Source organism: Patella vulgata, chromosome 8 (genome assembly GCF_932274485.2).
Source record: "Patella vulgata chromosome 8, xgPatVulg1.2, whole genome shotgun sequence".
NCBI classification, from domain to species: Eukaryota; Metazoa; Mollusca; class Gastropoda; family Patellidae; genus Patella; species Patella vulgata.
The window spans coordinates 46,705,290-46,721,718 of record NC_065886.2 but is presented as its reverse complement, the minus strand read 5'-3'; the positions used below and the strand labels follow the sequence as shown (position 1 = coordinate 46,721,718).

The 16,429-nt window shown below is 38.9% G+C and overlaps 1 protein-coding gene across 1 annotated transcript in view; it reads right to left on the bottom strand.

The window, feature by feature from the left end:
* Nucleotides 1–3,105: 3,105 nt before the first annotated feature.
* The window catches only part of LOC130010459 (ribosyldihydronicotinamide dehydrogenase [quinone]-like), a 49,017-nt gene continuing 35,693 nt past the window's right edge, over nucleotides 3,106–16,429 (bottom strand). Inside the window, exons 3-5 of the mRNA XM_056102638.1 lie at nucleotides 6,155–6,405; nucleotides 4,903–5,004; nucleotides 3,106–4,149 (exon numbers count right to left, since the gene is read on the bottom strand). Coding sequence (XP_055958613.1) covers nucleotides 3,874–4,149; nucleotides 4,903–5,004; nucleotides 6,155–6,405 — 629 coding nt within the window. The 3' untranslated portion in view covers nucleotides 3,106–3,873. The remainder of the gene's footprint in view (nucleotides 4,150–4,902; nucleotides 5,005–6,154; nucleotides 6,406–16,429) is intronic.

Sequence of the window (16,429 nt, the reverse complement as noted above, 5' to 3'; positions counted from 1 at the left end):
AAAAGAAAAACAACAAAAAATGTATTTTTCACACAGGCTTTTCCCTCATATACATATAACCAGATAGAATATCGTAAGATATGACTTTTACTGTCTTTTATATGGTTATCGATGTCTCTGAATTGAAAAATAATTTCAAAAATCCATCTTGGTAGCAATTCAAAATGACAGCTCAAATGGAATCCAAAAAGATGGATTTTCAGTTAATCGTCGTTTATTCCTGTTGGATATGACTTGTAACATGCATTTACAGGCCCGGAGGGCTAGGTGGGGGTGGGGGCAAGTACTTTTTTCTCCGGGTTATTGCACGCAAGTAATTATGCCGTTAGATACAACGAGGTCCGATTTTAACATAGAAGTGAGTCTTCTAGAACGTGGACTTTCAGAGCTCTATACTGATCCCTGGATAAAGAGAACCCCAGTTGCGACGGTCACGATTAGTTAACTGAACAGTCGATCTTTATTTCAACACCAACTCTGACAGATTAGGTAATTAAAAAACGACGGGATAGAGTTTTTCTCACACTCTTTCTCTGAGGCTGTGTCCCTTATCTATCAAATAATTCACTGCTATCAGCAATGACCAGTTAAAACAAGCGGTTGCCATGCAAAATACGCCCACATTTTCCAAGAAATGTATGGGAAGAGGTAAAATCAAATGGATTCATCCTCTCATTCAAGATCTTTTAATCCTTACCATATTTGTTAACTTTCATCAGAATGGGACAACAATTTCACATTTTGCGTAAAAAGCAAGAGCTATGGCTATACATGCTTTTATACTATTTGCGCAAAGGGGACTGGCCATTTGACTGAAAGTTTCAGTCCGATTTTCAGGAAATTTGTACTCGACCAAATTTATGATGTAACGGTGATATATTTGAACGGTTTTGAAAATACGATAAAAATGGTGACCTCTATTGGGTATTACATGCTTGTAAGGGTAGCGGACATTTTGTCGGACAGTTTTGGTCCGATTTTCACAAAAATTTTAACTCAGCCGTAATTACCATTTTCAGCATATTTTCATGATACAAGAATGGCTATGCATTCACTTTCAGTGCAAATGACCTTATTTGACGGCGGACTGATTACCACTCGGCATCGTATTCTACGCAAAATTTTACTATAGAAAAGTTGGGTCTGGTTTTGTGCCCATTTGATGGACACCTCCAACTGAGCCGCCGGCCTATAAACATATGTTTGGAATTCTTAAATTTAATCTTGAACCAAAAATAGAATTCAGTAACCCTGAAAACCTTATTAGATAGGGGCCTATATTTTAAAGCAATATCCACATGGAAAAAATCGCCAGAATTGAACCCAGTAAACTCAAATTCTTTATTTAAGACATATTAAAAGCCATATGGATTTCGAAATTCATTTTTTGAGATCAGAATTCAACCAAATGACATCTAAAACCACGTGAAAGTCATGTGACAAGTTGTATCCAAAAGGAAAAATAACGATTAATATACAATTCGCCAATTTGAATTTCTCCCAGGTTGGATTTTCAAAACTCATTTTTAAATCCAGAGAGATCGAAAACCATATACATGACGTAGTAAAAGTCATATCTTACGACTACGAGATAGTGATTGGTTATGTTCGGGGACAATGCCATTTTATTACCAAATTTGACAGCTGCGTTAGTTTCTTTTGCAATTTGTTTGGGGTCACTCTACTTGTGAGATTAACTTGCTCCGTCCAATCCCAAACGTGGCATGTAATTTTGTTTAAACAAATCTTGATAAGCATCCCTAAGCAACATATCTACCAGTTTCGGTTATCAATGAGTGGGTTGGGAAAAGAACTGAAATCAAATGAAAAAGGTTTAAGGAATTCTGCACCCACCGGGATAGTGTAGACGGGCATGTAGGGGAAAATATTTGCCCAGACAGCGGCGTTTCGGTCTACTCTTCGCCAAATTCCTATTGTCATTGGTTCTTGTACGTGCACCACATCGATCACAAGGGTTTTCGTCTTATTGTCAGTTTCTCTTCCCGCAACAATGCCAAAGAGAAATCAGACTGGAACCTTCTCGGCCAACAACGTGATCGAACACTCACTTCACCGCCGTGGTCTCAGTTAGGAAGAGAAGATAAAAATGTTTAAATTCCCCCATTTAATGTGCCTCTTTCACTTCTCTTTGAGATCAACAAAGCATTTCATGAGAAGCACTTGACATAAATTTCCACAAGCCGCCCCAACCCCACAGCAATGGTATCGAGCAAGTTTATTTACTTAAACAATCCAACTTCAGCAACATTCATATCATTTGGTCAAAAATGGTTAAATATTCTCCTTTGTATCGTTCAAGTTCTGCCCCTCTCTTTCATTTCAACAACTTTTATCATATAGGAATTCTCTACCAAATTTAATTGAAATCCATATAGCCATTCTGAAACTTACCTAATTTGCGTTTGTTTCGAGATGACTCGTGTTTGAAACTTAAAGGAGGTAACACAAAAACAATGAATGATAAAATGTCGTTTGGCGATCCACTATGCAAACTGCATTCTTCTTGCCTCTTTTTAGCCAGAACAAAAAGAGTGGTCAAGGAGAAACATTGCTTTACGGGGGGGCATTCTCTTGGGTAGTGGACAGCTATACAAGAAGGTTAAGTCAGAGAGAGAGAAAGAAAGAAAGTGATGTGAGGGTTTAACGTCCACTCAACACAAACCAGGTAATTCCGGGATAAACATATTAGGCCTATGTATGGTTCAATTCTATGTCAATCAAACATAAGTCAGCCACATTAATTCGGTACTACTATCACCGACAAGGATCAACAAGCGCGTCTTTTGTCAGTGTGTACACGGAACTTCGTTTTTTTTCAACCCATCCGAAAGACTAGACAGCTGACATTAATTAAATTCCAAATGTCATGGGTTCTAATGCGTGCGTACCAAAGTGTAAAATTTTTTCAAGCACCAGTTATACCACACAGATTTGAAAATAAACATTATCTAAATAATATTTGTGCGCCTAATAGCGTTATAAAACATTGATTTATAAGTTAAGTGTCCAAACTTTCTTCCTAAATTCCCGTCTCACCATTTTAACTCTATATACCAATGATCAAACCAAGTTGACAACCTGACAGAAAAGATTACATTTTATTTCAAAATATACATCATATACAGAACATATTAAGTAACGTAAAATGCTTGATTTTCGAAGAACAATCAACTGATTCTAAATAATTACATTATACCCCCCCCCCCCCACCCCCGTAAAAAGCCCAAGCAAACAACAACAAACAAAGCAAAGAGAAAGAAATGGGGTTTAACGTCCACTCCTCGACACAAACTAGGTCATTTCGGGACTAACATATTGTTTCGAAACCACGCCAGTTGACTCAATGACAGACTTTATGATACAGCGCGCGCACGCTAACCATTCAGCCATCCAACCCCCCAACAAACAAACAAAGCAATAAAAAATACAAAAAGACAAATGGGCGGGGTGCCAGGCGACTTTCTTGTGGCACTCTCAATGAACCTGCAAAATAGTAATGGTTTATGCATTTTATATTCTTGTACATTAATTTTGATCTTGAAAGGATGCCCAAAAATATTGATATATTCGCCATACGATTTTGTAAGCACTGACAATGTTTTTATCTTGTCATGGGTTCAGATTGGGTATCTTTCATGATCTTCGCTTTTCCACCAACTTTATTCCACGTGATTATATTTTTCAGTTCTTGGATTGTAATATAATTTGGATTATACCAAAAAAGTAAGATTACCTTTCCACATTTAACAGTTTAAGAATTATTACTATCATTACGAATTGCAAATTGTTACTACAAACTAATATATAAAGGTCTTTCCCAAATTGTTATTAAGGGTCCGCAGATTATATACCCTATTGGGGTAGTAGTTTCCCCATGTTCTGACCAATGGTAGGTGATGTTTTATCTTCTTTATGGCGATTGACATATTCTTCAGACAACTGGCCACCTTTGTTATAATCAAAATTTTCAATCGGAATAAACTCTAATGGCTTTTCTTTGGCTATGTCCTTCAATCTTGTTGTCCAGTTATCAAGCATGGACTTCCGTTTGGTATCGGCCGCCATTGCTGGCCCGTAAGACACCTGAGCTTTCAGAACATCAAATCCAACAAATCGTAAAATACCATACTGAAACGCAATATGCAAAAGATTATCATTGTATACATAACCTTAATCTCAATTGGCGGCCTAAATGAATTTGGAATCAATTAGTGGTCACGCCTTGTGATCATAAGGACAAATCACGACCTCCCCTTGAAGGGATCGAAACAAAGATAGCTGAAATATTATAAATATGTACAAAGTATACCACTGCCATTTTATTTACCAATATGCGGTTTTTACAAACATCGTCCTTGGACCGGAAGTTCTAGTCGATCACTGAATCCCTGTCTACTTCTAATAACAGATAGGCAAATAAAGCATTCCGGTGACCGACAATAACTTCTGATGCAGTTAGTAAGTAAATAATTACGAGCGATATGCCGTCTACAATTATAATTGAATAGTGCACAATTTTGATTTAAAAATATGTGTTAGTGGAACGAAAGGTGTTCTTGTGTTAGTTGTAAAAGTGGCGGGGGAAAGAACTACTCCTTTGTGTATTTTGCAGGACAATAGCACAGAACGGAAAACTGCACATTTGAACCGTTTACATGGGTATTTTCAAATATGTCCTGATAGGACAGTGTTACATTCACATCGTCTGTGTTGCCAATTCTTACATTCAACTGTAGTTTTTTGTATTAATCTGTAAACACATAAACCTACAGTTACTCTATCATATTCTTGAGAATCTTTTTAAATGGTAGATGCTGGACACCTCGTACACGTATTGCTTTCTTCCTAATGATAAAGTGAAATGATAGAGGAGAAACTTACCTCCATTGACCATAATATAATATTTATATCTCCCTTTAATCCTATATTAGTATATTGTGTATCGGCTTCACCAGTTGTCAATGATAACATTGCTTTCTTTCCCTAAAATAGAATAGAATGGGTTTAACGTCTCCTCAACAAAATACTTTCATTTGATTTGAGACTACATATTTGTTTTTATGAAGCCCCAAAGAGCTAAAATAAATTGATTTGGTTCGATCAGTTATGTTGGTTTTTATCTTTGTCCGCTATTTGTGACGTTTCCACCCATTGTTTTAAAAAAAACCTAACGATACTAGCCAGAATATTGCTCGAACATAATGTCGATTTAGTAGTCGACTGTAACGTGTTTTTCTATATTACACTAATGCATATTTTTATATTGACTTTAAATGGGACTACCCATTAGTATTGGTAGTACTGTTTTGTTTCTGGTTTTAGGTAAGAAAGGCACGGTTAACGTCATTTTGGTACTAACATATCGTATAATTTTATTTCAATAAATCGCTTGCGCGTAGGCGTTGCTAGTTACCGAGGAAACCGGAGGACCAGAGGTAAAACCAATATGATGGAAAGGCGGACGATACCATACAGCAATTTGTTATCTGACTTGGTTATGTAGTTTTATTTAAAAGGTCTCTCGGATGGCCATGGACAACGACTGGGGATCTAGAATGGGCATGTAGGTTATGTAGGCCTACACGTATGTTTTTAGTCTCTCGATTGATACCGTTAATGTTTGTAATTCGATGAAAGTATGTATACATGAAGCAACGACTGCGAGTTTTACATTATCTAGACGTTGCTTGCTTACTTCACAATTCCCCAACTGATAGCTATTTCATCTACAGGCACGTGAGCAGTAGCGTCCAATCAGAGGTTGTGACATCGCGACCTCCACGGAAAGCTTGACATTGAATGAACTTTGAACGTTGCAACTCGATTATCACAGGTAGACATTTTAGCTTGAAAGCGAAAGACTTGGTATTCGCGACGATCGGGGAATCTGATAGGCTCACAAGCTGAGCTTGTACCCAATCGAATTTAGTGACGAAATATGCAGGGTATTGCGTGAAGGCCTTGGTAAGATGTTCGGAGTTAAAGCGAGATCAAGCCTTCTATTGAAGATGGTATAATATATAATGTCATAGTTACAGTGGCATTTGCATAACTATTACAATGTATAAACCAAGCAAATGTATAATATGGATAGCAAGGAATTAAACATCAAAGATGGTGAGCCTTCACTTACTGACATTAGACCGTTATCACATATTTGTGCTTTGGCATAATTATAAGCAAATCCATTAGCAAATACCCTGTCTACCCATCCTTTAAGTATAGCTGGCATGCTAAACCAATAGAGCGGAAACTGGAAAATAACCAGGTCGGCTTCCTTTAGTTTTTCCATCTCAGTCTTTATGTCATGACTCAGACGGTCTTCCTTGAAAGCCTTTCCAACCTCTCGTACATAAGAAAACTTCTTAGCATCATATAATTCACCTATAAAAAAATCAGGAGTAAATAGAGAGAGAGGGAGAGAGATATGGGGTTTAACGTCCACTCGACACAAACTAAGTCATTTCGGGACTAACACATGGTTCAATTTTATTTCAATAATTCGCTTGGGCGTAGGGGTCTTTAGCTGTCGGAGGAAACCAGTGGACCCGGAGAAAACCCACGAGGTTGGACAGGCAACGCTACTCCTTGTCGCGGGGAATCGAAACCACGCCTACATGTAGTTGACCCAAGGACAGACCTCATGATACAGTGCGCTCATGCTAACCATTCGGCCATCCAACCCCCAGTAGTGGGCTACAAATTCTACAAGAATTCTACATTCTACAACATGTATAAAATTCACCAAATTACCATAAACTGACCTTTTTATAATATGACCTTTCAAAGCGTCAAGCACTGTGGCTTCGACTTCATACTTGTACGTGACAAGGATTAGGGTCACCTGGCTAATCCCGTGAATTTATTCCTGGTGCTCTGGTTTCCTCCCACTGCTAAAGATTCTTGTGCACAAGTGAACTGTTGAATTTACCACGATAGTCCTGATCTAGTTTTTGTTGGGTGGTTTAAAAACCATTTCTGTCTTTCTATAAATGTGTGTGAGTTAGTTGTATTTTACGTCCGCTTCCGTCGAAGTGATATCGCAGACAATAACATGTTATGTATACATGGTGCAGTATTTTACAATGTGATTAGTGAAAAAAGGATTAAAGAATTATTAGATATTCATATATATATGTACAGAAGACAGTAAAAGACGGGACGAAACGCACGAAAGCCCAGAAGGCTCATTCCAAATTCCAAATTCCAAATTCATGTCTTACCAATAAAATAGCAAACTGGCAGCCCCAAACAAATTAGAATTTAAACAAATTGTAATTTTACACAAGTAATTAGTTTACCTATCTGATGCCTGGGCCTACGAAAGCCCAGAAGACTCATTCCAAATTACAAATTACAAATGCGAAATTCCAAATGCGATCGTATAATGTGGTCGTATATTGTCGTCGCCCCCGTCCGTCCGTCCGTCCGCCGTCCACAATTGCTTATGGACGCTGTAGAACCTAAAGTTAAGGTCATGAGACGAAGAAGCCTATTGATTTTCAGCGATTTCCGATAATTACTGCCAGAGTTATGGCCCTTGATCACTTAAAAAATATTATGGACGCTCTAGAGGCTAAAGTTAATATCCGATTGACTTTGAATTTATACACAGTGTTTAAGGTCATGAGACGAAGAATCCTGTTGGTTTTCAGCTATTTCCTGTTATTGCTGCCATAGTTATGGCCCTTGATCACTTAAAAAAAAATAAATCTTGTGGACGCCCTAGAGGCTAAAGTTAATATCCGATTGACTTTAAATTTATACACAGTGTTTAAGGTCATGAAAGAAAGAACTCTATTGATTTATAACGATTTCCGATTATTACTGCCAAAATTATGGCCCTTGATTACTTTGAACAACCTTGTGGCGCTCTAGGGGCTAAAGTTATCATCCGATTGACTTCAGATTGATATATAAAGTTTAAGGTCTTGAGACGAACACGTATATTGATTGTCATTGAATTTTGATAACTTGAACAGCTAAATCCATGATATTAAATGTTTCGTGTACTAAACGTTGGCATGGGGCAGAACTTTATAAAAACCAAACAAATTCTAATGATTTTCTGATAATTACTTAATGAGTTGTTACTCTTAATCAGATTTTAGTGTATTATAAATGTTTCATTACCGCAAAAAGTAAACATATGCGACAACTCTTGTTGACTAGCTGCTGTGGGCGTAATATCTTCTCTGCAGCAGCCATGATGATTGTAATGTAACGTGATTATGTCGAATTTGGAATTTGCAATTTCGCATTTGGAATTTGCAATTTCAAATCTAATAATTTGGAACGGGTAGGGAGAGAGAGAAATGGGGTTAAACGTTCACTCGACACAAACTAGGTCATTTCGGGACTAACATATGGTTTAATTTTATTACAATAATTCGCTTGCGCGTAGGGGTCTTTAGCAGTGGGAGGAAACAGAATGACTGGGAGAAAACCCACGAGGATCGACAGGCGACCCTACTCCTTGTCACGTACAACGTGGATTCGAAACCACGCCAGTTGACTCGATGACAGGTCGTATGATACAGCACGCACGTGCTAACCATTCGGCCATCCAACCCCCACATCCGATAGGTAAACTAACACTAATTAGTTGTGTGAATTTACAATTTATTTAAATTCTAATTTGTTTAATTGAGGGGGCTGCCAATTTGCTATTTTATTCATTTGATTGGTAAGACATGAATTTGGAATTTCGCATTTGGAATTTGGAATGAACCTTCTGGGCTTTCGTAGAAACGTTTCATGACAAGTGCAAAATGAAATAAGTGCGATTGCGGACGGACATACATTATATTGACGGATCTTTCTATAAATTTATACTGTTTATATTTATATTATCATGTACTATTACTACACCAATACACGTTCTATAAGTGGTCTATGTATATCACATTAATACACGTTATATAAGTGGTCTATGTATATTGGTCTATGTATATATTACATACTTTCTACAAGAGGTATATATATGCGTCCACAGATAGTCACTTCTCGACCAGCTTCCTCAGGGCGAATTTGTGTTTTGCGGGGATTTCAACGCAAAACACGTCCTGTGGGGGTCACCTAGGAATGACTGTCGGGGGATTAGCCTATGCTCAATAATAGAAGAGAACGACCTATGCGTACTGAACGACGAGAGCCCTACTTTTGTTGGAGGAAATGCCCCACCTTCACACCTGGATCTCACGCTCTGTACGCTTGGTATGGCAAACCGCTGCGACTGGCAAGTACACGAAGATGAAACACTTGGTAGCGACCATCTACTGATAGAACTCTGCATCCAATGTGAAACAACCAGGGAAGTCTATAACGGGAAACCCAATTGGAAAATAAAAGAGGCTGATTGGGCTAACTTCCGTGTAGGCTGCCTTGGGTGGAAAGAAGAAGACATCATCGATGCCAACATCGACGTGTACGCAGCCAACATCACGAGTGCTATTATAGGAGCCGCAGACGACTCCATTCCCAAGACTTCTGGAGGGCAATCAAGGATTAGAAAACCTTGGTGGTCACCAGAATGTCAGAAGGCGGTTAACGAAAGAAAGAAGGCACTACGCCTACGGAAACGCCACTACAATGAAGTCAATCACCAAAACTACCTGAAGTTGAAATACGCCGCAAGAGACACCATCCGGAAGGCACAAAGCGAACACTGGATGACATTCTGTAATGCGTTGAATCAAAACACGCAAACAGGTGCCGTCTGGAAGAAGCTGAACGCCATGAACGGGAAGCGCAGATCATTCAACATACCAAACCTAAAGAACGGAGATGAGTACGTTACCAACGGCATTGAAAAGGCAGATCTACTTGCAAAAGCTTTCGCTGACGCAAGCAGGGACGAAAACCAATCACCAGAGTTCCTGAAGAGAAAGAAAATCTTTTACTCACAGCACCCTTCATTAGAAATTAAACCTAATGAAGGGGCTAAACCAATCAATCTACCCTTCTCTGAGGAGGAGTTAAATAAGGCTCTTTCCCTCAAGACGAATAGTGCGGCTGGTGAGGACAAAGTAAAGTACTCGATGCTCAAACATCTGCCTAGAAATGCCAAAAGGATACTACTAAACTTCTTCAACACATCCTGGCTGGCAGGAGAGGTACCCAAAGAATGGCGGAAAGCCAACGTCATCCCTCTTCCAAAACCAGGTAAAGAGAGAACAAAGGCAGAGTCCTATCGACCAGTAAGCTTGACATCCACACTGTGCAAAACCTTGGAAACAATGGTTAACATACGACTACAGTTCTATCTGGAGAGCAACCGACTGATCGACGAAAATCAAAGCGGGTTCAGGAAAGGGCGTTCAACAACGGACCACTTGGTGAGACTACAGCAAGTCATGTCGTAGGCACTCCTCTCTGGGAACCTGTTATGTGTCGTGTTCGTAGATTTAACTAAGGCTTTCGATTTAGTCTGGCTAGACGGGCTGCTCTTCAAGTTAGAACGTATTGGTATAACTGGCATAATGTTTCGGTGGATCAAAAGCTTTCTGAGCGATAGAAGGATACAGGTGAATGTAGGCAGATTCCTGAGTGCCGAGCAAACATTAGAAAATGGCACGCCTCAGGGGTCGGTTATCAGTCCCACTCTCTTCAATATCATGATCAACGACATACAGAAATCTTCCTACCTCGACGCCAAAGCTGAGTTAGCTAAATTTGCTGATGACAGTACCATATGGAGGAAAGGGAGGAACTTCTCTGAACTACAAAAGAACATGCAGAAGGCCTTAGACAAATTCATGGGAAAACGATTGGGGGTTCAAAGTCTCGGAGAAGAAAACAGTCGGCATGCTTGTAAGCAGGGATAGAGGGATAAACAGAATGACTCTGTGTATGAACGGGAAAACCATCGAGTTTAAAGACCAAACCAAGTTCCTTGGCGTAATCTTTGACCGAAGGCTGACCTGGAAACCGCACATCGACGAGACTGTAGATAGATGCACCAAAATCCTAAACTTAATGAGGAAAATAACGGGCAGCACATGGGGTGCCAATAGAGTTACATTAATGATGGTGTATCGTGCTCTAATACGCTCTGTATTAGACTACGGCTCTTTGGCCTTCATGAACTGTGTGCCAAAACTCTTAAGTAAGCTTGACACCATCCAATACAAAGCTCTGTGTATTACTACAGGAAGCCGGGGAGCTGCCCCTATCCTTAAGAAGAAAAGAACTAGCGACAAGGTATTGGGCCAAGATCTCGCAACTGGGCGAAAGATCCCCTACTTTTGTCAGTCTACAAAAGACAAGATATGTAAGAGATCCTAGAAAGAAAAGCTTCGGCCAGGGTATCAGGGAAACAATCAAGGAACTGCAACTGGGGGAGCTCGTGATAAATGAACACGACCCCCCAGCGATCGCCCCTTGGACGCTCCCTATACCGTCGGTTAATCTAGATCTACTACAGAAAACTGACAAGAAAAACAACCCCACTGCTGCACGTGCTTTCTCTCTAGAACACCTGGAAGACAACTGGCCGTCTGATGACTGGGACCATGTGTACACGGATGGCTCACGCAATCCTGAAAGGGGCACCAGCTCGTTTGGAATATACCTGCCAAACGGGAAACAGGGAATAAGCAGGAAACTGCCCAATAACTGTTCGGTGTACACTGCAGAGCTTGTGGCCATTCGTGACGCTATATCATGGATTTCCCATCAAAAGACTAGTAAGTTCGTCATTCCAAGCGACTCTCTGAGTAGTCTGATTTCAATCCAAAATGACAACTCGGACTCAAGACCAGAAGTCGTTTATAAATCAGGCAGCTGTACCAGAGGGTTATAGAGAAGGGAAGCAAAGTAGAACTCGTGTGGATTCCATCACATGTCAACATAGTCCATGTGGCAGACCTCGGATTTCGGAGTATCATTACCAATTTGATGAATAAATTCAACCATGATTTTCAGTTAGCCTGGTGCCCGAAGTGTTCAAATTTGGTTGATGGACTTCCGGGTCACTTTGCTAAATGCCATTTTGGCGGCCATCTTTAAAAATGGCCGCCGTTTTTTCATTGAAATTGAGCGCGTCAAGGAAACCTTCATAACTCTTTCACAGATTGACCTATTGATATGGAATATGGCTCAAAATGTTCGCAATAACATTCTACAGCTGCTGTTATATGACACATGTTGGTGAATGAATCATATATTTTCCAAATCAACAGATTATTCTGAAAAAAGCAACGTTTTGGCATTTTTTTTCATGATTTATTTTAAAAGTTTACTACCAAATCATGTTCAAGGTAAATTTAGCCAAATTTTGTGTCTGGTCTTCTTAAGTTATTCATTTGGCATAAATAAATACGGTCAGTGACCCAGTCTGTACAGCTGCGGTGGCCGCAAACTCAACAAAAGTCTTGAGTAGACTGTCAATTTTAAAATGTTGTGCCTCGGCGAGATAGGGTACTAACCATGTGAACGTTTATTTAGGGTTGTCGCAATCACACCGATATTTGGGGACCGGTTGTTTCTGAAGAAAAATTTGTCACTGAAGACGATTTTGATAGTGTGTCATTTCTGTGACGTCATTTTCGGTTGAATCCGTCTGATTTCCAAAATGGTCGCCAAAATTTGACGAAAAATGAATTTCTTGTTAGGATGGATGAGTATCACGCAAGGTAAAACTTGTGATATATCATATATAGGGTTTCCGTAGTCATTGTACTTACAGTTGATCTATAAAATTAGTTTCCCAAAATCCAAGATGGCGAAAATTCAAAATGGCAGTCAAAATTTGCCTAAAATGATCGATGCCTCGGATAATCGTCATTTTACAGTTTGATATGCCCTGTAATGCCGCTTAAGGGGTTTTCGATGTCACAAAACATAAATACAACATCTAAAAAAAGGATTTCCAAAATCCAAGATGGCTAAAATCCAAGAGTGCGGCATGATTTTCCCTAAAATGAATGATTTTTCAGATAATCGTCATTTTTCTGTTTTGTACGGCTTGTAATATGCCATTTATGGGGTTTTCAGGATCACTAAACTTAAATATTACCTCAAAAAAAGATTTTGGATATCGTAGATTATTGCTTAAGAACAAAACGGGACAATTGTCAGTCTTTCTCTTGGCTTGGCTTATTATAAAAATGTGTAGTAGTTTTTTAGGGGAGGATGGAATTAATTATACCAGATCTCGTAAATCAGAAAACAAGATTTAATAATATTCGAGCAAAACTGTAAGGAATTTTAATATATCTTTGCAAATATATCTAGTTGTTAAGAATTTATCTATTCTGTTTGTTTATAAATTGGCCGAAATAGTGGCTCAGTGGGTAAGGCTCAACGAGGTCCGGAATTCGACCCCTGTGTCTGGACAAATTTTACCTCATTTCACACTGTATGACGAATAGCCATCTGCATTGACCAAGTTTAGAACAGTAGGACGTTAACCCACATTGCATTTCATTTCTGGTCCACAAATGGTAATATGATAGATTTTTACTTTGAAGAGTCTGGCAACCTTTTGTGGTATCATCTAGAATCTAGCCAGATGGTATCATGGATTCATATTTGTCAATTGTGAAAGTGTAAAGTGTAAAATGTATTTCACAACAAGTTCTAAGTTTAAAAATGATAATTACAGAGATAATTTGAAATACATTTACCCAAAAGCATGGCTCACGATTTCCTCTTTGTTAATGTCACAACCATCCACCTCATTGGAATTACTGTGACAATCGCAACTACTGTTTTTCTTCAGCAATGGACACTAGCCAAAGTACAAGAAGAAACAGGAGATCTGGACAGCGACAATGATGATATCCTTTTAATATCATAGGCCTGCCTAAAGCGAAAGAAGAAATTGGTCGACATTACTTTTGTGATGCCTAGTCGTTAATGCATTTCAAATTATCTTCGCAACGATTCTTTTTAAACTTTCAACTTGTTGTGAAATGGATCTGTGGATACGTTATCTAGACTATACCACAAAAGTTGCCAGGCATAGAGTCTTTGATGAAAAACCGGTTCGGTTGTACCATATAACGAAAAAATGCGAAAAGTACCGAGATAAAAATCTTAAAAGTACCGAAAAATGCAGACAAAATACCGAAAAAACTTTTTTGATACTAATTACCGAAAAACCCCAAATATCGAAAAATCAATAAATAACGAAAAAAACGACACAAAAATTGCTAGGTGGGTCAGACTAGACCATGCATTAAAATTGTTGGGAACTGTAGGTTACGCATTAAAATTGTTGACACTCTAGCTAGGTGGGTAATGGGTCAAGCAAGATCAGGGATAAATATAGTGGTACACGTTCAGTCAGGGGCGGATTGGGGCCGGGAACCGGTCCGGGCTCCCTTGTCGGAGCTACCCCTTTTAATGAACCCCAAATATGCGATTTGGTGGCATATCTGATTATAATCTTTGTCAAATAATATATCTCATAAATCGATTAATTTAGGCCAAAACCCCGACCTACAAGTAATTTACAACCATCAACCTGTGAAATGATCATATCGTCATATTATTAATTAACGTATTATCATTGTATCGTCAAGAGTCAAGAGAATTTAACTGGTTTAAAAATGGGACTAGTTGAGAAAATTTTGACCATTTGATTAACCAGTTAGGAATATTGAATAAGTAGGAATATTTTCATTGTAAAATGTCCCATTTTTGTTGCCGGGAGCGCTAGTTGATTCCTCCTGTGATGGAATTCGGAATCCCCATTGCAGGATTCCGAATTCCGGCCCACACCCAGCACACCCGGCCCAGAAAGTCTATTTTACCAGCCCATTCCAGACTCCAGTGATGGCGTCGCGGCCCGTTAAAGACACTGGCCACATCATCGTAGTTCCATGGCCGGTCCAATACCCCCCCCCCCCACCATATAATGTTCAGCAGAAAAAGGTTTTTTAGACGAATTGGACAAAATTATATTTTTCATTTTTTTGTCTGATCGGGCGATCGCCCGATGGCCCAATCCGCCACTGCTATCAGTTGGCCATTGATCACAATATGTCCCGCATAAGACTAGTTGGGCATTGTAGGTGAGTCATGGGGTCAGGCATTTAGTAATTGAAGCATAATCAAATAACACACTATTTATGGATAACAAATTCTATAGTTTAATTCACTGCGACGTTTCAACAAGATTTCACAAGTCCTTACCAAGCATATAACATTAATAAACAAGCCAACAGTGAGGCTGATGACCCCGTCGAAATACCTAAATAAATAGATGACCCATATTAATTAATCGCACATTTATTTTTTTCAAAAGTATCGAGCAATCAAACTGATTATCAACTATACACTAAGTTTCATCACTGTCTATCAGATAGAATCAAAGTTATCTTGTCCCAAAGCATCGATCATTGAAATTGCTTAGCTCTGCTTTGCTTTAGCCCGAAATGTTAATTACTGAACTGAGTCAAGACATTCAGCTAAATCAAGTTTCAGCATTCTACCTTAATTAAAAGCAGAGTTATTCCTGACCAATCAAATTGCTTATCGCTCTTTAGCCTAAGCAGAAAATTCTCACGATCGAACTTAGTCATGCTAATATCGCCCTCACTTCATTATAACCAAAGTTATCATGCCCCAAAGCATCAACCAATCAGATAGCTTATCTCTGCTTACCCTAAACAGACAATGTTCATCATCGGACTCCATCAAGGCATTCATTAAATGAACGCCTACACCCAGTTTGAACATTCTACCTCAATTAGAATGAGAGTTATTGTGTTCTAAAGTCTCGGCCAATCAAATTGCTTATCGTTCTGCTTACCCTGAGCAGAAAACTCTCATTATCGAACTTAGTCAAGGTATTGATGTAATGAAACTATACACCAAGTTTTATCACTCTCACTTAATTAGAACTAAAGTACTATCGTGTCCAATCAAATTGCTTATCTCTGCTTACCCTAAGCAAAAATTCTCATCTTCGAACTCCATCAAGGCATTGACCTAATAAACACCTACACCAAGTTTGAACATTCTTGCTCAATTAGAAAGAGACTTATTGTGTCCCAAAAAGTGTGACGGACGGACAGACGAACCCATTTTAATAGTCATCTGCTTTCTTCGAAGGAAAGTCAGCTGGTATGGGCATTGTAGTGTCCCAAGCCGTTAGATAATCAAATGCACATATACAGGTATAAACTGTAATTGGTATAGATAAGCACAAGAACAAAAGATCAAACAATTATTCAAGCGGTATAATGAACCACGAGCAATAGGCCATAACAGTAAAAACATGATAACGACATGTAAAATCTTGTTGAAACGTCACAGTGAAATAAACTTTAGTAATTGTTATCCACAAATAGTGTGTCATTTGCTTAAAAAGACATATTACAAGCTACATTACAAGCTACATTAAACAGAAAATCGATCATTTTACGGAAATTCTGGCCGCCATTATGAATATTCACCA